The sequence below is a fragment of the Phalaenopsis equestris genome, unplaced genomic scaffold, assembly GCF_001263595.1.
Source record: "Phalaenopsis equestris unplaced genomic scaffold, ASM126359v1 Scaffold000540, whole genome shotgun sequence".
NCBI lineage: Eukaryota > Viridiplantae > Streptophyta > Magnoliopsida > Asparagales > Orchidaceae > Phalaenopsis > Phalaenopsis equestris.
In genome coordinates, this window is record NW_018164980.1 from 1,163,161 (window position 1) to 1,186,115 (window position 22,955).

Here is a 22,955-nt window from a genome sequence, read left to right on the forward strand (position 1 = left end):
TCCTTTTCAAAATTTAGGCATTCTTACCGCTTATTTATTAAAATCCGTATTATAGTTCGAGGTCTTTTATTGACCCTCATCAAGATTTGAAGATGTCATTGAATTTGTTCGTATAAAACTATGAAGAATTTTTAGAGTTTTGTAGGACTTGTTATTGTTTATTGTTTTCTATTTTTCATAGCAGGTGTGCCCAAGTAGTGAAAACGTATTTGGCAACTTGGTTTCATTTTCTTGTTTTTGGAAACAAAATGGCTGTTTCATATGCTTTGGAAATATATTGGTTGTATGCCAATGAATTAGATTTATGTTAGTAGGATTTAGTAAATCCATATTTAGTAAAATCCTACAAGGCTTAAATCCCAAAAATTGTGTGACGACGGATTTGATAAATCCAGTTAAATTTCGTCAAGATGTTTGGCAATTTCTGTGATGATTTAATAGTTTGTTATGTTTATTAGAATAAAAAAAATTATTTTATTACTAGAATAAAAAATAATTTTAAATTTTAATTTAGTTCTTATTATGCTAATTAATATCTAATTATTTACTAAGAGTTTAATTAAAAAAATATTAAACTAATTACTTATTAAATAATAATTTAACATTAATTTTGATTTAAGTAGTAATTAATTATATGAATTAAGAATTACTTAAAATTTAAATTACTTGTTATTCAATAATTAGTTATTAATAATTAGACATAAAATTTTTTAATTGTTTTTAATTTAACACTCTTTTAATTAATTATTTATTATTACTCAATTAAAATAATAAAATTAATTTAAAAAAAATAAAATAAAATCGCAAACCTATCATCCTTTCCCTCTCTCCTCACTGCCCGAAACCCTCTCCTACTTCACTCACCCTCTCTCGGCTTCCTAGTTTCGCCCAAAACTATATCCTTTGTGATCAAACCCTCACATTACAGTTACGATTAGAGACAATTGGTAAGGCAACGATGGGATCGCGATGTAAAGAGACTTGAAATTCTTATCTTGCTCCTCTTTTGGCCATGTTCCTACCAAAAGGTAGCTTCACATGTTCCTTTTCGCGTGAAAGCCTATTCCGGATTTACTAAATCCGCCGATTCAAGGGATTCAGCAAATCCAGGATTTAAAGCCAAAATCTGTGAATTCCGGATTTATCAAATCTTGGGCTTTATTTTGTCCAGAATGATCGTATGACAAGACTTTGGTTAAATATGGGTTAAATCCTGCTCTAAATCCGTTACTAGACTGACCCTTATTTTCTTGAAATTGATAGTTCGAGTTCTTTTATTGAAGATGTCAGTCTTTTAGGACTTCTTTATGTTTATTGTTTTCTATTTTCAATAGCAGGTGCGCTTAAGTAGGGAGAATGTATTTGACAATTTCTTTTCATTTTTTTGGTTTTGGAAAAAAAATGGCTGTTTCATATGCTTTGGAAATATATCTAAATGATTGTTTCAATTAATTTGATTAATATACTATTGAGGTATTAATTAGGGTTAATTAGCATATGAAAAAGATTATTAATATTTTATTGGAGTTTTATTATTTTGATTGGGATTAACAAGCTGAATTAATTTTTTTCATTATTAATATATTAAGGGTGATTAGAGGATGATTAGAGTTTTTGTTGGGATGATTAGGTTTTTATGATTTTTTTTTGCAATTCATAGCTCTAGAATGAAAAATTAATTGATAAATAGTCATATGATAATTTAATGTTTAGCTGAATTAGCAATTAATGAAGAAAAGTAGCCAACCACAGCTTATAGGCTGGGAGCATAAGCTTTCAACCAATAAGTCTTGGGCTTGAAGCCTTCAATATGTAGTATGTGTGTGAATTTGTTATTAAATTTGCTTTAAAGTGATGTCGGAGTTAACCCAAATCACATTACGAAAAAACAATTATTATGTCTGAAAGCAAATAGGAGGTTACAACCAACAACAAACTTGAAAGGAAAAATACAACAACAAACACAAACAAACAACTAAAGTGTATCCTAAGGGTGGTGGAGGTTGGCTAGGTGCATTGAAACGTGAAGTTTGGGGTGTTGGGGGGTGGCAGATTAAGCAGGTAAGGTTTCTAGAAGGTGGATGAGATGCGATAAGGCTTGTGGGCGGCTGAAACAACAACAAAACAGCAAAGGAAAGGTGTTGTGGGCCGTGGCAACGAAGGTGGAGGGCTAAGACAACAAGGAAAACAAAGCAGGAGACGAGAATAGTGCTGGCTAGGAAGGGGAAAACTGTAGTAAAACAACACGAGGGAGGGTCGGCGGCTGATACACAAGGAGGATGACCAGGATTGTGAAAGGGAGGTGGCTGAAAAGTGGAGAGCTGTTGGAAAGGAACAATAATGATGGCTATCCTGGGCGGCTGTAGTGGGGAAGGGGCCTTGACAGCAAAGCGAGGAGTGCGAGGAAGGCCGCTGGAAGAAAAGAGCTGTAAAAAGCAACAAAGAGAGGCTATTCCCGGCCGCTGCGGCAGGGAAGGGGTGCTTGGGAGCAATATAGGAGGACACAGAAGGGGATAAGAGAATATAATGACCACATCAAAAGAGAGATACAACCAGAGCACCACACAATTCTTCGGATATAACCCTCGAAGAGAGAAAACGAACTGTTGCAGCTGTCCTAATCAAACTCACTAAAAACTTCCCTTTAAACCCTAATACAACATATATCTAGGAACTAACTAGAAAGGATTGGAAGGAAAGGACAAAATTGGCTAAAATTGGAAAGAAAATGAAAAAAGTGCCACTCGGTTCGGTCTTTACACGATCGCGGGAGCATAGCTCACTCTGCATCTCACTATTCGAAAGTGCTCATAAAATTGGAATTTAATTAAATAGTTAATATTTTATCATTATTAAATTGTGATGATCATGCTTAAAATAAATAGCTAATTTGTTTTGATAAAGAAGAATTATTGATATGTTAAGTATCATTTGACCAATTAAAGATTTATTAAGTTTTTAATTAAGATCTTTCATATTTACTAGTATTAAGTATAATCTGTATGTTTGAAATAATTAACAAACTTAAATTTGATGAAAGTAATCATTAACTAGCTATTTACATAGTTTAACTAGGAAGTAGTTATGATTTTATTTTATATTATATTTATTAAAGTTATGCTCTAATTATTTTATGGTTATAATATTGAATTTCATATTTAATTACTGATTTCAATCAATAAAGAATTACAATTAGTTATCGTTTAACTAAGTTAATTATTTAAAACTTGTCACTAAAATATTAATTAAACTTTACGTTATAATTAGTTAGAATATTAGTTAATCTAACAGTATTCTATTAACTAGTGATTATGTTGTTAAATTTAATTAATTTAGATCAAAATAATATTTACTAAAGATTATTATTGTCATATATATACGACTTAACTATGTTCCTAAAATTATTTTGTTATTAAAGCTTTTGTTTTTGGAATAATCTACTTGTCTAAGTAATCCCATTTTCCTCACTATGATTACAAGATATTTCATGGCATGTTGAAATTTCATATTTTCTTGCTTACCTGACAAATATTATAAATTTGTTGCATATTTTGCTGAATTTCAGGCTGGGAGCATTGATGTTTTGCATTGCTATTATGCTCATGGTGAAGACAAAGAGGGCTTTCAGAGGAGGAGTTACTGGATGTTGGAAGGGTAAGGGAGCAATATATATATATATATATATTTTGAGACTGCATCTCTTTCTTTTATTTTTACTTTTTAAATTCTTTGTGTTATTTCATTTTACTTGACTGAATTTGCTGAACTTTGAATTGTGGAATGCATGGTGTTGTTAAAAGCTTTCTTTAGGAGTGAAATAATGCACTGTATTTGCCCTGGCGTCGCTTTCCTGTGAAGCAGATCACAACAAAGTACATGTATTGCTTTGCTTCACCAAACCAGTGGAAATCTTGTGCACTTTTAGATATCATGGTTTGATTTAATATCTTCCACAATAATATGCATAGTTGTTTGATTCTTGTCAGTGTTTCTCATAGCCATTTGGTTGTTGTTTGTTGGTTGATTGCTCTCTTCTATTGAAGCTACTCACTTCATGTCATACTAAATTATATTGATGATACTATTAGTTTTTGCCCACGAACTTCTTCTCGAGAATGCTTTTTCCTTTCCCTCGTCTTCACAAGCTCTCTTGCTTAATGTTGCCTCCACCTTTCTTTCTATTGCTGGTCATTTGATCTCGCGAGCATATTATTGAATTTTAAGTATTCTTACATCATTTCATCTTTATTTCATTTATATATTTTTTATTTTTTTTGGCTTTCAAATTCCTAGAAATTATTATTATTGAACATATCATTATATTTGCTGAAAAAATTATTACCTGATGTAATTTAAATTTGATTCAATAAATAATCATTGTATGCATTTAATTATATGTGATAATAGAGCCTCTCAATGCTCTAGTTGGCAAGAGAGTTGCTTTGCTTTGCGCTCATATTAAAGCAAAAAGAAAACCTCGGATATTGCATTGCTGCTTATTGCTTCGGAACACGGGATAAACTTACTTTAAACATACTTATAGAGAATTATTCATAGAAAAAGCAACATAATGCCTTAGATTGTCTATAGCATCTAAGAGAAACTAGGGCGGCTTTTCGGCCAGCTACCTTTTGTTCCAAAAGGAAAAGGTAAATAATGCTACTTTTGGATTCATGCTTTCTAAAATTATGTATTCCTCTTCAATGATTTTTGGTTAACTCCTCTTTCTTTATATTCTTTCCTTGTCTCCCACCAGAATTTACATACACCTACCACCAAAAATTGCTTCATGTACCTTAGTTAGCTTGGTAAATAGTATCTATGTATTATGAAAATGCTTTGCCGGTGAATTTTTTTTTTCATAGGTCCTTATTTAATTTTTTTTTTTTTTTTTTTTTTTAAGAACACCCGGACTTATCTTAGTTTCCAATTTTATTTCCTGTTACAGACGGCCTTTTAGTTAAGATTTCTTGGATGCTTTATATGTTTCCTCTGTTTGTCTCCTTAACTTCATTATCTCTATCGTTAGCCCAACTCTGTGGTGTTGGCTTTTTAGAATCCGTCTTTATTTGTCCTTCTGGAGTTAGGATTCATTTTATTAGTTTGACATCATTCGACAACTGGCTGCCAGTATGATATTAGCCCTCAACCTTTCACGTTTGGTTGGAAACAAAATGGTTTATGTTTGAGGTATTCCAGCTTTATATTCTCTATATAAGATACATTAAAGGTCGCTGGTATATTCCTGAACTCGAGGTTTTATTCTTATTTTTGAGTTTTGCAGATAAATGTCTTTTTTTTTTCTTTTTTTTTTGCAGGGAATTAATGCACATTGTACTTGTTCACTACCGTGAAGTCAAGGTTCTAATTCGTTCACCGATACGTTATTCTTTTATTGTAGTTTCATCTTAAAACTATATGCTTGTATATATTTTTCACTTTCATATGCTAACCTATGTACTAGAAGGTAACTCCGTTATCTCATTTTTTTTTTCATATCAATGAGTATATTACTCAGCTATTCCTCAATAATCTTCCTGCAATATGCTGCAATGTAGAGTATGAATTATATGATTATATGACTTAGGTATCCCTTAATAATCTTTCTGCAATATGCTGTAATGTAGAGTATGAATTGGGGCCTACATCTTTAGATGACCATTCAAATTGGTGAATGTTATGCTCTTTATTTGAGGACTATTTTTATTGATCCACCTGATCAAAATCTGTCTTGAATTGAATTTAAATGAAGGATTTTTTTGGGAGAATTAGCGTTTATTTTGAGTTATTTATGTTTTATGATGCTACCCTAATCATCCTTTTTGTAATACATGGTTTATAGTGAGAGTTGCTTTAGATGATTGGCAGCTATTGCGAAAATTTTATCGAAATAGTATGACATGAATCATTTGAATCATTGTGTCCATGCTAGGGTGTCCCTTAGAAGTGATGCGTCGTATAACTTGAATATAGTAAAGTGTGCATGGTTGTTTCCCGATGCCCGGGTGTACTAGTGTTAAATAAGCAAAGGTTCCTACAATATGGACAGATGCAAACAAAGAAATTAGTCTATGAAAATAATACTAGGATAGAAACTTGGAATATTGTTATTCTTAGAGGTAAATTAATAGAATTTTAGATATTATGATTCATAGGAAGATAAATATCTTATGTCTTCAAGAAACTAAATGAGTTGGATAAAAGACTAAAGAGATTGATAATTTAGGTTTTAAATTTTGATATTCAGGTTGGAGTTGTACTAGAAATAATGTATGTGTGATAATAGATAAGAGTTTGAAATATAATGTTGTGAAAATTAATAAAATTAGAGATAAAATTTTCATGTTGTGAAAATTAATAAAATGAGAGATAAAATTTTCACTCTTAAGATTATTCTTGACACAAGATTCTTTTTATTATGAGTGCTCATGCTCTTTAAGTTGGTTTGAATATATATTCAAAAAGAATCTTGAAATTATTTAGAAAAATTAATACAAATGATATCTTTTGAAGAAATAATTTTTATTAGAGGTGATTTAAATGGATATGTTTGAAGAATAGGAGAAAATTTTATAAGTATTTATCATGATTATATTTTGAAGTAACAAATGACAAAATTTGAACCATATTCGATTTTGCTTTTTATTTATGATTTTATTTTTGCTAATATTTTATTTAAGAAATCGGAAGAACATATTATCACTTATAAGAATTGATTTAATTAAGTACAAATTAATTATTTTTGTGTGAAAAATAGACCGTCGCGATTGTAAGGTTATTACAAGTAATAATTGAAGCATCTAATACCAATTATTGGTTTTGGATATTAAGATAAAGGATTAGAAGATGAAAAATACAACGAAATATTATCATAGAATTAGATTGGAGCATTTAAAGACAAATAAAATTTGTTTTACGATTAAATTTTAAGTTTTTGGATGTTCATAAAGAAACTAATATTATGTGAGCTAAAATAACGAATACATTAACCAAGTTGTAAAAGATATGTTTGGAAAATCAAAAGGAAAAAATCTCTTATAATGGAATAATAATGTACTAGAAAATATAATCAAGAAATTTTGTTATAAAAAATGGTTTAAATGTAATAGTTTGGAGAATTCGAGAAAATATTAGGTTGTTCGTAGAGAGTCTCTAAGAAAACAGTTTGTGATAAGAATTTTTTTTTTATTGATCTTTATAATAGATTAAGTATTAAAGACAGTCAAAGATATATGTAGTCAGTCATAGAAATAAGAAAAGTAAAGATTTAGTTCAATTAATGTATATTATGAATAAATATAAAAAAAATACTTTTCTTTAATGAGGTTAATCAACATAGAAGCGTGAGATATTTTGATAAAATTTTCAATAAAGATTGTGAAAATACCACTGATTTTAGCGATCTTAATATCTTAAATATTTTTTTTTTGCCAGCATATTAGTAAAATAAATGTTGGAGTCTTAAAAGAAAATAAAGTGTGAAAAAGTAGTAAAATCTGTTGATATTTCAATAGAAGTATGAAAATATTTAGGAGTTCTCAGAATTTCTTAGCTTATTAAACTTTTAATACTATTTTTAAAACTAAAGGATGTCGGATGAATGGAGAAATAGTTTATTGATTCTTATTTTTAAGAATAAAGGGATGTATAACATGTGTAAATTATAGAGTAATTAAGTTAATGTATCTTACATTAAAGTTGTGAGAGAGAGTAATTGAATATAGGTTAAGGTGTGATACAAAAAATTCTCAAATTGAGTTTAGATTCATGTTGGGCAAGTCTACTATGAAAGCTACACATTTATTGAGAGGTTTGATGTAAAAGTACTCAGAGAGAAGGGATTTACATATGTTTTTTGTTGATTTAGAAAATGGGTTATAATAAAGTTTCAAGAGAATTACTTAGGAGAGTTCTAGGAAAAAAATGAATTGATATTGCTTATATTCAAGTCATTAAAATTGTATACTAGAATTGTTACTTGCTCAAACATAAGGATGATTGACCAAACATTTTTCTATTTCAGTTGGATTACATCAAGGATTGACATTAAGCCCATATACTTTTGTTTTAGTTATGGATGTTCTTACTGGATATTTGTAGGAGGATGTACCTTGGTGTTTGCTTTTAGCCGTGATATCGTTTTTGTGGATAAAATTAGAGAGAGAGAGAGTTCAAGGAAAACTTGAATTATGAAGGTCAACTTTAGAGTTTAAAGACCTTCATCTGAGTAGATCTAAAACTGAATACATGGAATGTAATTTTAGTAATAGCAGATCTAGTGGCAGGGTTGTAACAACGGGTGATCAACAACAACAACAACAACAACAAAGCCTTAATCCCACTACGTGGGGTCGGCTACATGAATCCTTTTTCTCCATCGCGTCCTATTTAGTGTCATATTTTCATATAGTTCTAGTAAATTAAGATCATTTTTAATACAATAAACCCAAGTCTTCCTAGGTCTACCTCTGCCTTTCTTAACACAAGTTGAATCTAAAACATTTACTCTCCGAATCGGATCATCAGATGCTCGACGTTTAATGTGACCAAACCATCTAAGACAACTTTTTGTAGTTTTGTCCGTCACAGGAGCTACACCAACCCTATCACGAATATATTCATTTCGCATTTTGTCTCTAAGTGTAAAGCCAAAGTGATGATGATTTAGATGATGATGTTATTAGTAAAATTCAGGTTGGATGGTTGAGGCGGAGGAATGCAGAGGGTTTATTGTGTGATAGAAAAGCAACACTTAGACTTAAAGAAAATCTTTATAAGATGGTGGTGAGACCTGCAATGCTTTATGACACAATGTTGGGCTATAAAAGAGAAGCATTAAATTAAGTGTTGCTGACATTAGAATGATCAGGTGGATGAGTTGTTTTACACTTAAGAGACAAAATATAAAACAAACATATCCGTGAAAGTGTTGGAGAAGCTTTAGTGGTAGACAAGTTTAGAGAGAGTTGCCTTAGATGGTTTGGTCAAATTAAACGTCGACTTTCTAATAATCCTATTAGGAGAGTAGATGTTTTAGATTTAACTTATGCTAAGTAAGGTAAAGGTAGGTCTAAAAAGGTTCGGGCTTGGTGCATAAAAAATGAACTTAATTTATTGGAATTAAATGAAAATATGACACTCAGTAGGACATAATGGAGAAAAAGGATTCATGTTGCCAATACCACTTAGTGGGATAAATACTTGTTTTTGTTGTTGTATGGTCTTTATTGTGTGAAATTGGTGCTGGTCAGGAGCTTTGTTAGCTAGAGAATGTTGTCATGACCTTTTTTCTTTAATGAGTTAATAAACATGTGATATCCTGAAACGCAGTGGTACCTTGTAATAATTATTTTATAAGGGCAGTTGCTAAAATTAACTATTTATTCACCAAATAATGAAGAGGAGGCAGAACGAGATTGTAGGGATTACTGTAAAGTGAACCTGTAAAATGTAAATAATGATATTATGTGCTTTGGGGTTCATTGATGGTTTACTACCGTACTAATCAATTTTGTTGCCCCCCACTCCAACATTTGTTTGTGATTTTCTTTCAGTTAATAGGGATGTGTGGTACAAAATGAGATAATTGATACGCAGAAATGGGTTTTAGTAGGATTTGCAAGTATACTTGATGCTCAAAATTCGTTGAGTAATTGCTTGGATTTTCAGTATTGATTTGTTTTGCTATTTGACTTCAACCAACTTTTTTAGGTAGAATTTGATGCCTCCGGCATGGGGATTGGAGCAATACTAAGCCAAAGAGGACATCCTATCGCTTTCTTCAGTGAGAAGTTGAACAAGTTTAGGAGGAAATATTCAGCCTACGACAAGGAAGTCTGCGCCATTGTAAAAGCTCTGGAACATTGGAGTCATTACCTATTAACAAATAAGTTTACACTATTTATAGATCACAATATCCTAAAATTCCTCGGCAACCAGAGCAAACTAAAGGAATGACACTCCATCTAGGTGGAATTTATAGCCTCATTTCGGTTTGTGTTAAAGCACAAGATGGGAAGCCAGAACCGCCTATTGATCACATTCATGCAGGCTCGAGTTGTGGGCTTCGAGGCCTTAAAGGATCTATATGAAACAAGTGAAGATTTCAAAAACTTATGGGAGCAATGTTAGGAGAAGCTAGTAGGGCAATATTATCGCACAGATGGATATCTGTTCCAACAAAGTCAGTTATGCATTCCCCGGTGTTCAGTGAGAGAAGCCATTGTCCAGGAAGGTCGCTACGGAGGACTCGCACTTGTAAGAGCATTTTTTTCTGGCCAAAGCTAAGAGATGTAGAATGACATGTCAAGCAATGCAGGATTTATAATCTGGCCAAGACAAGAACTCAGAACACTAGATTATACACACCACTTTCAATACCAGAGTCATCGTTGGTGGATGTTAGCATGGTTTTCGTGCTAGGACTTCCAAGTTCTCAAAGGAATAAGGATTCTGTGATGATTGTAGTGGACAAATTCTTCAAGATGGGTCACTTTGTACCCTCTCATCGGACACCAGACGTCCCTCACATCGTCAATCTATACTTCAGCAAGATTGTAAGGCTACATGGGATTCCCAAGATCATCACCTCCGATAGAGATGTGAAATTCCCGAGGCACTTCTGGAGGACAATATGAGGAAAGCTCAACACCAAACTTCAATTCAGCTCGACATTGCTTCCACAAACAGAAGGACAAACAGAGGTAGTAAGTTGGAGCCTCTGTAATCTCCTGAGGTGTTTCATAGGAAAAAAACATAAAACAGTGGGATCTCATTCTAGCCTAAGCTGAGTTCGCTTATAACCAATCCATCAACCAAACTATAGGACAAACTCCCTTCGAGATTGTGTACGGACGCAATTTGCTCACACCACTTGAATTGGTTCCGCTCCTACCATCTTCGAAAATCAGTAAGGATGCCACAGAACGGGTTCACGAGATCCAAAAACTCCTTGAAGAAGTTGGGAAGGAAATTGCTAAGCATAATCGAAAATGCCAAACGTAGGCAAATATATACAAAAAGAAAGTAACGTTTCAGAAAGGCGACCTTGTATGGATTCAGTTGAAAAAAAGAGATTTCCTGCAGGATCATTTGAAAAGCTCAAGCCGGGAGCCGATGGACCTTTCAGAATACTTCAGAAAATGAACAACAATACGTATATAAGATCAACCTACCTGGGGACTATAACATTCCAATCACATTCAACGTCGCCGACTTATCACCATAATTTGAAGAGCCTGGAGCTTTGACCAATAAAGTTGAAGCTCCTCCAACCCTAGAAGACTAATGCGGTCGCTTCGTTTTTGCGGGATGGGGGCCCATGATCCCTTTGAAGCTTCACGGAATAACGAGATCACTATCCTACACGAAGGTGGAGGGATCGCAAGCTCATGCGATTCAGTGGAGCTATTTCGCTTATTTGCCACACCGGGCCTTTTCGGGGAATAGTTTTTGGATTCTTCTTGTTTTTTTTTCTCTCCTTTTGTGTAATAGGAGGCTATAAATAGCCGTCCTCTATGTGTAGGAGGTAGTTCTACTAAAGTTGACTTCTGTTCTTCTGTGTAGTCTCTTCCCTCTTGTTAGGGTTGTAACCGATGACAGATGATGCTTCAATTATATCCTGCTCTTAGGTGGTGTTGTAAACTTCAAAATCCCTCGTTACTATTCACTGACCCCCTTTTCCCTACCACTCTCCTAGCTGTCTACCACCCCTAGATTCCTTCCCTCTACCGCCACCCCTACTTCCCCCACGATCTTGCCGTCCGATCTATCTGCAACCAACCACACATAATTTCCTACCCGCCCAATGGCCGCTTACCCCGTCAACGCCGCTACGGCCTTCAAATCCCTTCTTATAGCTCTAGTTTGGGATTCTTCTATTATTGTATTTCTCTTTTGTTTGAGTCGTATTATATCACTATTTTTATATTAATAAAAGTTTACCTTCTTTTGTATTACGCCAAATCCCAAATAGTTTCGGTATCACCCGTGGTGTTGTCTTTGCTTGTCCTTTTCACATGTTTCTTGTCGTCTATTATCTGGGCGAGTTGCATCATCAACCTCAACCCCCGTGGTCTCAATGGTCGGAGGGCAGCTCAGATGTCTGACTTTTGGCCCTTCAAAAAATTTCCCCCAAGCTTTGCTGCAAAAATACCCTTCAACCGCCTCGATAGTAGCTCAACATCTTGTTGTATTCTATGATCATCCCCTCTAGAGTCAAAACATAGAATTGCTCTTGTAGGTTTTCTTTCCGAATGGCTCAGAAACATTCCAATAAGAAACTCTTAAACTTCTACCAAGAATGGATCGAGTACCTCGCCTAAATTCACTGAAACCATATCAAGTACTTTCCCTCCAAACATTACTCTATTGCCATGAGTTTTTCTTCTCTTATGAACTCATTTACTATGAAGTATCGTATCATCTGGTACACTGTGCATCTTCCTCTTTGGAGATCAAAATCTTTGGTTTTCTCACCCTCGCATAACCATCCCAACTCTCTCCGTCCGGCGTTTCCCTTATTTGTCTACGGTGAATGATATCAAAGTTAACCCAAACCACGACCAAACGACAAATTTTATTGTTGAATTCAAAACTAAAACGATGAATTCTCAACATAAAGCAACACAAACATGTAAACAACACATGATGATGACGACACAACAAAATAAGAAAAGTAACAATATAAAACACAAAAACGACTCTCTAGAAGAAAGTGAGAGACCTGAAATGGAGGGACGAAAGCGGTAGCCGTCTTGGAAGGTGGTTACCAACTCCAGGCTGCAGCACCAGATGACGGAGTAGTGAGGGTGGCCTGCTGGGAGGAGGTTGGCAACAAGTGGCAGCGGAGTCAAAGGGATAGGGGAGGTGGCGACAGACTAGACGATAGCAGAAGTCGGTGGCGGGGGCTGAACAACAACATAAATCGGTGGCGGAGGCTGGACAGCAGCATGAATCAATGGCCAACAAGCTGGCCAACAACAGGAAGAGGCCCGGAAGGCCGATGAGGCTACTGGAAGGCGGCTGGAAGCAAGGAAAGTAGCAAGAAGTGGGGCCGGAAGGCCTATGCGGTGGTTGGGAGAGCAGCGGGAGGAATTGGGGAAGTATAATTATCATCACGAGATCAAGTTACAGACGGAGCATCCCCTCAAACCTTTGAAAAAGATCAACACCTTTGGCAGGTTACAGTCAGAGCATCTTCTGCCTTTAGATACAAATTTAGAAGGCAGAACAACTTCGACGGCTGGCTTGGGCAAAAATATGAAATTATGAAAGACAAAAACTGAACCCTAAGACAACAAATAACATATTTATAATAGATACTAGTAATTAGAATATGGAGGAATTAGAATTAGGAAGGGAATAGAAAAAGGCAAGAAATAGAAGAGGAAATAATAGAAATAGGAAAGGAATAAAAATTGGTAAGGAAGATAAATAGGAAAAGAAGAGAATTAGGTAAGGACTAGAAATAGGAAATGAAGGGGGCGACAAATTTTGGAAAGGGAGGATCCTCTTCCTTTGGGCGTTCGTAGTATTTTAGCAGCTCCAGTACTTCGTCTGCAGTACTGTAGCAGTTACAGTACTGCGCCCTTGTAAGCTCCCGTGTTAGTGAAACTCTCTGTTTCGATAATGGTCATATCCCACTCTAGCTTCTCTCCTTCGTGCTCCTCCATGCCCCTTGCATAACCTCTCCAATTTTCGGCCCACCCCTCTCCATCGGAAGTTTCTACCTCATCATCTCTTAGGCTCCTAGGGGGGAGCTCTTGATGGTAGATGCTTTCTTTCTCGTGGTCCCCTCCTTCGATCTCATTCCATTTCGATTTGGCCAATGATTCTCTGATTAAACTTTGGTAAGGGTTTGTAATGTTAGCCATCGACGGGGTCTTGGATTGCATTTCAATTAATATCTTTATCATCTCCTCAAGATTCTCGAATCGGTCCTCCATTCAGTTTCCGATTGACGAAAAGCTAACTTCTATGGTGGTGAACATTTCTTTCATTCCCGATCTGATTTGCCTACTCTTTCCAACTCTTCTAGCTTCTTTGTTGCCATTCCTCGAAGATCTTGATCTATTACTAATTTGATACGACTCGGAATGAAAGACAACTTACAACAACGGTAAATTGTAATAGAGATGTGTGAGAACTCAAATGAGGGCTGTTTTTGCTAATGCCAACGAAAGCAAACAAGATATAATATTGATCTACTGTTCGAGAGATAGATCGTCTCTCCACAAACTCTAGATGTTGTGAGGAGCACGAAGAGAAAAGAAAAACTGTAGCAAATTAAAACATAAAACAAATCCTAGCCATTTAGCCATTATAATACTCTCCAAAAGCCATTTAAAATTCCCTATCCCCGTTCTCGTTTTGTATGTGATTAGCGGCTGTATGGAACCCACTTAAATGCTGAAATAATCCTCAGCCTCTCCTAGGGATTGTCCTCCAGTCAGTTCTCCCGTCTGCAGAGCAGGCATGCCTTACTTTCAGCTAATTTGGAATTCTATATTAGATTTTTCATCGATTCAAAATTCTCTTATATTATGCATCCTATTGAATATAGAAATATAATAATGCGCCTCGTGATAATCAAGTTATAGTTGGTTAGAAGCATTATCCAAAGAAATTTGAATTGTATCCTATTGATTTTTTTTCCTTTTTAATTGACCTAATTATTCTATCCTGCTTTTGATTGAATCATTGATGCAACTTGAAGCTTAATATTAATACTTACGTAAGACGTCTTAGGGTCAAATTTTCTTATGCATTTACATGATATAATGTACTAATTTATGCATAAAGTTCAAAATTCACATCCCATAAATTAAAACAAAAAAATCTTCACTTTTAATAAGAAAAAAAAAATTGTAGCAATGATAAATTAACGGCCTAGTAATAGATAATATTCATAGAAATGAAGCATCATAAAAAGGTCACATGTTTGGTTGGATGCTCACACCTGCCATTGAAAAAGCCTCCGATTGCATTAGATTTTAAAATAATCAATAAGATAATCAATTTAATCGTTAATTATGGAATATAAAACATAGCAATTAAAAATGTCTCTTAATAACTATCTAAGCCTTATGCTTTCCTGAAGATTGCTTTCCTGAAAGAATTGTTTAACTCCACCTATACAAGGAGATTGCTTTCCTGAAAATTGTTTATCTCCACCTCAGCACACTAGAAAGAATTGCATCCATCAATTGTGCAAGGTGAAAAGAGAGAAAGGTTTTTAACTTTGAAATTAATATCAATTTATTTATCCTTTATATGTGCAGGTTACCTTTTTGTTGAGAATTGAACTTAATTTAGGGTCCCATTGGTAAAAAGGGAAAATTGAAGAAGTCTAGAAGTTTATTTGTAAAATATTATAATACTCTATTTAGGCACATATATCATGAATGTACAAAAGTTGGTATTGAGCCATGCTTTCTTCTTGGTATCCGAGCCTAACCTAGCCGCTTCACGTCTTCGCCTTCCCAACAAGCGCTGATCGCGACTATACGGTAGGGGTTTTTCACATTGTCGCCTTCCCATCTTCGTCTTCCCAGCAGACTCTAATCATGACTTTATTACAGGGTTCAGTTATGTCATTGCCTTGCCAACAAGTTATGATTGCGACTATCTCGTAGGGTTCGGTCATGAAGGTGCAGGATCATGATTGGTCACATCGTTGCCTTCCCAGCAAGCTTTGATTGTGACTGTATCGCAAGGTTCTCTGTACGCTGCAATTCCGGAGTTGCTTTCCTGACTGTATCGCGAGGGATTCATGCAGGAGAGGGCTTCTGTGGTTTGCTATAAGCGGAAGTAGTGAAGCAGCACTGTGCAAGGATAGGGGAGGCGATAGGGGAACAAACATGGAGAGATGTGTGACTTCTGCGTATAGGATGTGGAGCGGAATGTGAAAAAGAAAGGTTAATGAGGAGGATCTTGATCCTAAGGGTGAAGTAGATTAAGATCAGATTAAGAAGAGGAAGTCGCGTGTGATCTAGAATTGGATCCTTGTGATTGAGGATGTCAGGAGAAGAAGATGGTGCAGGAGGTAAAATATCAGAGCATTTGGGAAGATAGCTCTTGAGGTTCTAAAGGTCTTGATCAAACTCATATAGGAGCTAGCGTCTCGATGGGGACCACTACCTCTGCACATTCTCGGACGCAGGTGAAGTTAGACCTCTCTCTTGTGGATTGGAAGCTTGATGGGTTGACCATCATGTATCTGAGTTGGTCGCATTGAATCGAGGTTGCTCTAATAGGAAAGAGATTGGTGGGATATCTGACGCGAGTCAAGACTGAGCCAAAGGATGACAATGCTAAAGGGGATGAGTGGAGGTCCACACATGCTTTACTTTACATGGTTCCATCAACTGCCTCGTCAGCAGATGACTTTCAAATAGTCAGGGACATTTGGGCAAAGTTGAAGAGGTTTTATGTTGAGACGGAGAACCACTTGAGGGTGTTCCAGATTCAACGTGAGATACAGCCGTACGTGGTGATAGATTGATTCAGGAATACACCATAGATTTGGAGTGGTTGTGGGCAAAACTTAATCACTTTTCATCGACGTTGAGTTTTGACAATCCAAAGCACAAGAAATGAGAGATCTTTCCACAGATGAGGACTATGCAGTTTCTTACCTTCTGAAGCCTGCTATTGATCAAAGGCGATCAGTCCTCTTAACTCAGGCCACCATCCATTCATTGGATGAGTCTATTCCTATAATGATACAGTTGGAGGGTTGCATGAAGTTGCACTCTTAGTCGAGTGGACTTTCGGGTGCGCACTCAACATTGACTGCCTCGAGCTCAGGTATGATAAGTGTCTACGGGGAGACTCGTAAGTGCTACAATTGTGGTGGAGCTGGGCATTTGAGCAAGACCTGTCTTAGGCCACTTAAGGAAAGAGAGACATGTGGGCGTGTACAGGGTGGATGCTATCATCGTGACCGTGGTGGTCGAAAAGGTGGAAAGGGGGCTACCAGGCAAATCTGATGGTAGCAGAGGATGGAGAAATAAGTATGTTTCTTACCAATGAGGATCATGAGTGTCTGGAGTTATTAAAGAGGAAGCAAAAAGCAACAAGAGATGAAACTAAGGATACTTCCAAGCAGTCGTCATCAAAAGATAATATTGTTACTTATGCTCACTATGACAATGATACTTGTGATACACTTGCTTTTACCTTTATTTCCACCACAATATCATCAAAATGAATAATAAATTCTGGTACATCTTGACATGTGACAGGTACTGCTAAAGAGTTTTATTCCTATACTTCTCTAGCATTATTGGAGAGCATTCAGACTGTTGATGGTGCAACACAGTCTGTAATTGATAAGAGTATTGTGTGGGGTACCAATTATAAGACTTTGCCCAGTGTTTTGCTTGCTCCTTTTTCAATAAACATTTTATTTATTAGTGTCATTATTCTCCAACTAAAATGTATTGTTTCTTTTGATATTCATACGGGGGTTGGAATCTTGGGACTGAAATATGACAGTGGACTTTTGTACTTCAACCGGGAGGGGATGAACTCAGCTTTGACATTCGTTATAGAGAGTGATGGAGTAGAACCTGGAAGGAGCGTGGAGGACGTGCTGCTGCTATATCATAGACGCATGAGACACTTTTGTTTTAATTTATTGGGTTGGTTGCATCATTCTTTGTATAAAAAGACAATCAAACAAAAGTTTGTTTGTGATGCTTGTGAGTTGACAAGTTTATTAGGATCTCTTATATCTGTTATGGTGTTTTTTACTTGATTCATTGGGGTGTTTGTGGACCTTGTTTTACAAGTTTTATGAATAGTTATCGATATTTTGTGATCTTTATTGACTGTTTTTCTTGTGTTATTTGGTCATATTTGATGAAAATAAGGGTGATGTGTTTGCTTGCTTTAAAGACTTTCACAAGACAGTCCAGACTTAATATAGTGCAATAGTGACGGTATTAATGTTTGATAATGAAACAAAGTATAACAACAAAGCATAAGGTTTGATAATAGTACGGAGTATAATAAACATGACATTTGATGAATACTTGTTGCTCTAAGGGATACAATATCAAACCACATGTCCATACACATTGACACCAAATGGAGTAACAGAAAGGAATAATAGACATTTTCTAGAGGTTGCTCAAAGTATGATGATCACAATGAATGTCCCAAAACGCTTATGAGGCAAACAATTTCAACAGCTACTCAATTGATCAATAGGATGCCATCAAGGGTGTTGGATTGAAAATCTTTGTCAGATGTTAAAAGTAGATAATTGCGGGATTCTCTTATCGAAGGAATTTGGTTGTATATGTTTTATGAAGGATTAAAGACCATTAATAGTGAAACTGAATCCCTGAGCTGTGAAATGTGTGTTTGTAGGTTATACTGCTATCCAAATGGGGTGTCTCTACTGGAGCCCAATAGATAAGAGACTATTTGTGAGCATGAATGTATCATTTAGAGAATTTGAATCATACTATACCCATTCGGTGACCTCACCATTCAGTGACTCGTCAGTTGCTAGAGTTATGAGACAAGAGGGGGGGAGTAGCAGTAGTGAGAGATATGAGAACAATGTTTTGTCCTGTGATGTGGGATGAATCAGTTGATAAATTAGAAAGTGAGGAGAGTGAACCTAGAGATGATGAGATTTAGGTTGAAGGTGAGCTAAGGGTGTACACACGAAGAAGGAAACAAAATGAGAGAACGGTGCCTGCAGTGCACTTGTGTCAGCTAGTCCCTTGCCTCGGTCTTTTCCGACTCTTGAGACACCCACATCATCTATCTCGAACTCAGAACTCCAAGGTGATATGATTTCTCCTTCTCTTAACCCCCAATTTTAAGGAGGGCATCTTCCCGATCGCTTTGGATGAGAACATGACATTGTTAACTTTGTTATATATTCTAACATATCACATTTACATTGAGCATTCATTGCATTTTTGGACACTGTCTCTTTAACCAAGTGTTGGTTGCTAAGGAGGATTCCAAGTAGAAAGCGACTATGCATGAAAAGCTTAGGACTTTTGATAAAAATCGAACATGGGAGATGGTGTCACTGCCAGCGGAGCAAAAGAGTTGGGTGCAAATGGATTGTGAAGTAAACTTCTGAAGGAAATGTGGAGAGATATATAACACGACTAATGGCAAAATAATACAGTTAGACATATGACATTGACTATGATGAAACCTTTTCACCAGTTGTAAAGATAAGTATAGTGAGGTCACTGATTTTTATGGAAGTGAATGGTGGGTGGAGATTATACTAACTTGATGTGAAGGATGCATTTCTTCATGGTGAGCTACTGGAGGAGGTATATAGGGAGATACCGCCGGGATTCAGTATCGTCCAGACAGTGAGCAAGGTGTGTAGGCTCAGGAATTCATCACTTGAAGCGTCTTCTTGAGCTGATTTGACAAGCTTAAAAAGATTATGGTGGGCATGATATATCAACAGATCAATTTAGCTTTCAACATCTTGAAAATCAAATCATTATATTTGTTATATATTTTGATGTCATCATTTTCACCAATGATGATAAGACAGAGATTGCCCAATCAAAGATAAGATTGAACAATGAATTTGAGGTGAAAGATTTTGGACTAATCAAATATTTTCTTGAGATTGAAATGGCCCATGGACCTAAGTGGATGGTCTTGCCCCAGAGAAAATATGTACTAGATCTCATCACGAAAACATGCATGCTGGGTTGCGAATCTACGATTTCTGCAATTGACCAGAAAGTCAAGCTGAGTGCAAAGGTAAGAGTAACGGTTAATCGTGAGAGGTACCACAGATTGTTGAGCCGCCTGATCTTTCTGTGTCACACTTGACTGACATCTCTTTTGCAGCGAGCATAGTGAGCTGCTACATGATGATCCAGGGGTCATATGGATGCAGTGTAACATATTTTGAGGTACCTGAAGTGTGTACCAATGAAGGGGTTGATTTTCAGGAAGAATAAACATATAGACATTGATGACTTTTGTGGTGCTGACTGGGCTAGTTGTGCAGATGACGGAAGATCCACCTCAGGATATTGCATGTTCGTATGGGGTAACTTTGTCTCTTACAAAAGCAAGAAACAATTTGCAGTAGCGAAGTCAACAGTAGAGACAGAGTACACGACCATGGCCCTAGGAGTTGCCGAGGTGATGCGGCTGAGAGTCTTATTGGTCGAGCTCAAGATGGATCAAGGAACCCAAATGAAGTTGTGGTATGACAACAAGTTAGAAATCAACATTACCAACATCCCGGTGCAACACGATAGAATCAAGCATGTGGAGATTGATAGATTCTTCTTCAAGAAAAAGCTAAGTAACGTGCTACTGCAGCTAAGTCGTGTAGCCACTGGAGAACAAGTAGTTGATTTCCTCTCCAAGCGACTCAATTCATTAGATTTATCTAGGTTATATGACAAGATAGGCTTAGTGAATATCTTTTTCCCATCTTGAGAGGGAGTATTGAGAATTGGATCTAATTTAGCGTTCTATTGGTGAAAAAGGAAAATTGAAGTAGTTTATTTGTAAAATATTGGCATGCTCTATTTAAGCCCATGCTATGAATGCACAAAGTAGGTTTTGAGCAATTCTTTCTTCTCGTTTATTTATAATCATAGAGTTCTCGCTCGAGCAACAACAAAAATATCAGAATTTAAGCAGGCAACCCAAATTAATAGATTTGCTGAGAGTTTGCAAAGCTGATTGCTTTCAGCAGTGATACCCCCGTAATAGCAGAGCGACTAACCTTGTAAACGTAGTTACATTTCTCAATCGTATGTCATATGTTGAACAAAGTGAAAGTGCATGGGGAAACTTGCTACCGAATCACTGCTCTTTAATTGAACCATTAAGTCCAAAAGTCACACAAGGCTATGAAACCAAACTAGAGAAATTCCAGGTTGGATTGAAAACCATTCAAGCTTAAACTATAACTTACGTAAAGCTAGCAGAGTGAACCGAATTGAATCAGGTTGAAGAAAAGCTCCCATCATTAGAGATTACAGCCCATTCTCATCGGGATCATCATAGGCCTGATTTTAAAAGGAAACTTTAAATTGCGTTGTAGAAAACCCGAAAACAATTGAAAGGACATTAACTAAAGAAAAATTAAAGCTTAGGCTGTCAATTTGATCGTATGAACCTACATGCCCGACATTTTGAATGTGTATTTTGAGAATTGTATCAATTTTAAAACTAGAGACTTTTGCAATGTTTTAATTGAACAGGTTCTTGTGCTTTTAGCTTTTAGCTTTTAGTTTGAGTAGTCTTCGTTCTGCCTCATCTTAGATGCCGTGTTCTTGTCGTTTTCAATGTAAGTATGATTGTATCATGTTCCTTTTATCGTCTGATAAAAGCTTCATCTGATATCCACTGAAGTATTGGCCTGTCATGCATATAATTCAGAATTTTTGCTATCAGGGTAGCAAAACAAGTTTTATTCAGCTAAAAGAGGATGGGGAAACTATGAGGAACTCAAATCTTGATAGCGCCATATGCTCTAATTTTTATACAAGTCTTAATCGCCTGCCTTCACAAGTTACTGATTACGGATCTCTGAAAGGAACACAACAATCAGAATTTGAAGATGCTTATTCAAGTATGCTTTGCATTCTCTTATCCCATCTGTTATGTCCCCTTTGTAAATTTAAATATTTGACACATGTTATTCCCCATCCTTTCTTCCAGCTTATCTAAACCGAAATTCAATGCAACAAATACTTGCCAAACAAGTTCCAGATACAACTCTTTCATTGCGATGCAGCAGTATGGACATTTGTTGAATGTTGAACATGCAAGCGCTTCTACTTCAATATTTTCCTGGCGCTGTTTATGGCTGGACTTGGATAGGCATTTAAACTGTCTCTTGATTGTCGAAGACCGCTGGCTGCCACATCTGATTTCGAATCTTTCATTTTTGCTTGAGAGGGTATAATCAAAATTGTAAATCAATATCATGTTAGATTAACATGTACTGGCTCCGATACAAATACTGTTTCCAGGGGGCTGCTACTACCGGGAACACTCCTGTGCTAAATTATTCAACTTTTCAGGGAATTTTCACAGATGACCTGGTGCTGATAGGGAGGATGGTGCAACATTACTTGGCAATGTAACGCGACAGGTATATTGATTTGTCTCATGACGGAAATATTGTGCAGGGAATAAATTCCAAGTATTTATTGAGTCAAATGAAAATTTTCAGAGTTCTTTTCAAAGCATGTATTCATATAAAGACATACATTACACTTCCAGCTTTTATGTAAATTTATGAAAATTGAGAGCAGCAAATAGCAAGTTGTTATAGCTAATTAATTAGTATTTATGATTTCATAATTTTTTTTTTTATTCTATTTGTTAGTGTATGAAGCTTAAAACATTTTCTAAACAACATTTAGAGGTCCTATCACGTGATAAAGGTAGCTGATTGATCCTCCTGTCAAGATTTTCAGAGTTTTCTGGTTGAGTGGTACACGTTTTATTTTAAATGCAATGAGTTTTTGATACAACTAAATATGAATGAAGAAGAATTATGATGAAGAGATGTGTTAAAAGTCAACTATAGATTTATAAGGTGAAGAACGGCGTCAATTTGTTTTGATAGTTAGTGTCAAAACACAATGTTATGCTTATCTTATTTTCTTCTAGTAATCTGTTTGCTGTATTTATGTTTTTTTAATGTTATTTTACCAATCTAAGATGCACAATAATGAGGAGACTACTTGATAAATCAGTTGAAGAGAATAATAATATGTCTAAAAACAATAACATGATAATGAGTTACCAAACAATCACAAGAGCACACAAATTTGTATGATTTAATGAGATTTTGCACATCCATGGCTCAATATAAATTCAATAATCAACTAAATATCAAAAGAGTGTACATTTTAGTTTCGCTGCACAATTGAGGAGATCAATTAGAGTTACTTTTCAAATTGCATATGATTGAAGAG

General features: G+C 35.7%; 1 protein-coding gene across 5 annotated transcripts in view; it reads left to right on the forward strand.

Moving 5' to 3' along the window:
- The window catches only part of LOC110028908 (calmodulin-binding transcription activator 2-like), a 34,467-nt gene extending 12,157 nt beyond the window's left edge, over positions 1–22,310 (forward strand). For 3 of the 5 annotated variants that reach the window (XM_020730955.1, XM_020730957.1, XM_020730958.1), the window contains 4 exons: positions 3,566–3,654; positions 5,319–5,361; positions 21,406–21,598; positions 21,688–22,310. In XM_020730955.1, coding sequence (XP_020586614.1) covers positions 3,566–3,654; positions 5,319–5,361; positions 21,406–21,598; positions 21,688–21,782 — 420 coding nt within the window. In that variant the 3' untranslated portion in view covers positions 21,783–22,310. The remainder of the gene's footprint in view (positions 1–3,565; positions 3,655–5,318; positions 5,362–21,405; positions 21,599–21,687) is intronic. The other 2 variants (XR_002294470.1, XM_020730956.1) reach the window with 2 other exon arrangements.
- The last annotated feature ends 645 nt before the right edge of the window (positions 22,311–22,955 follow it).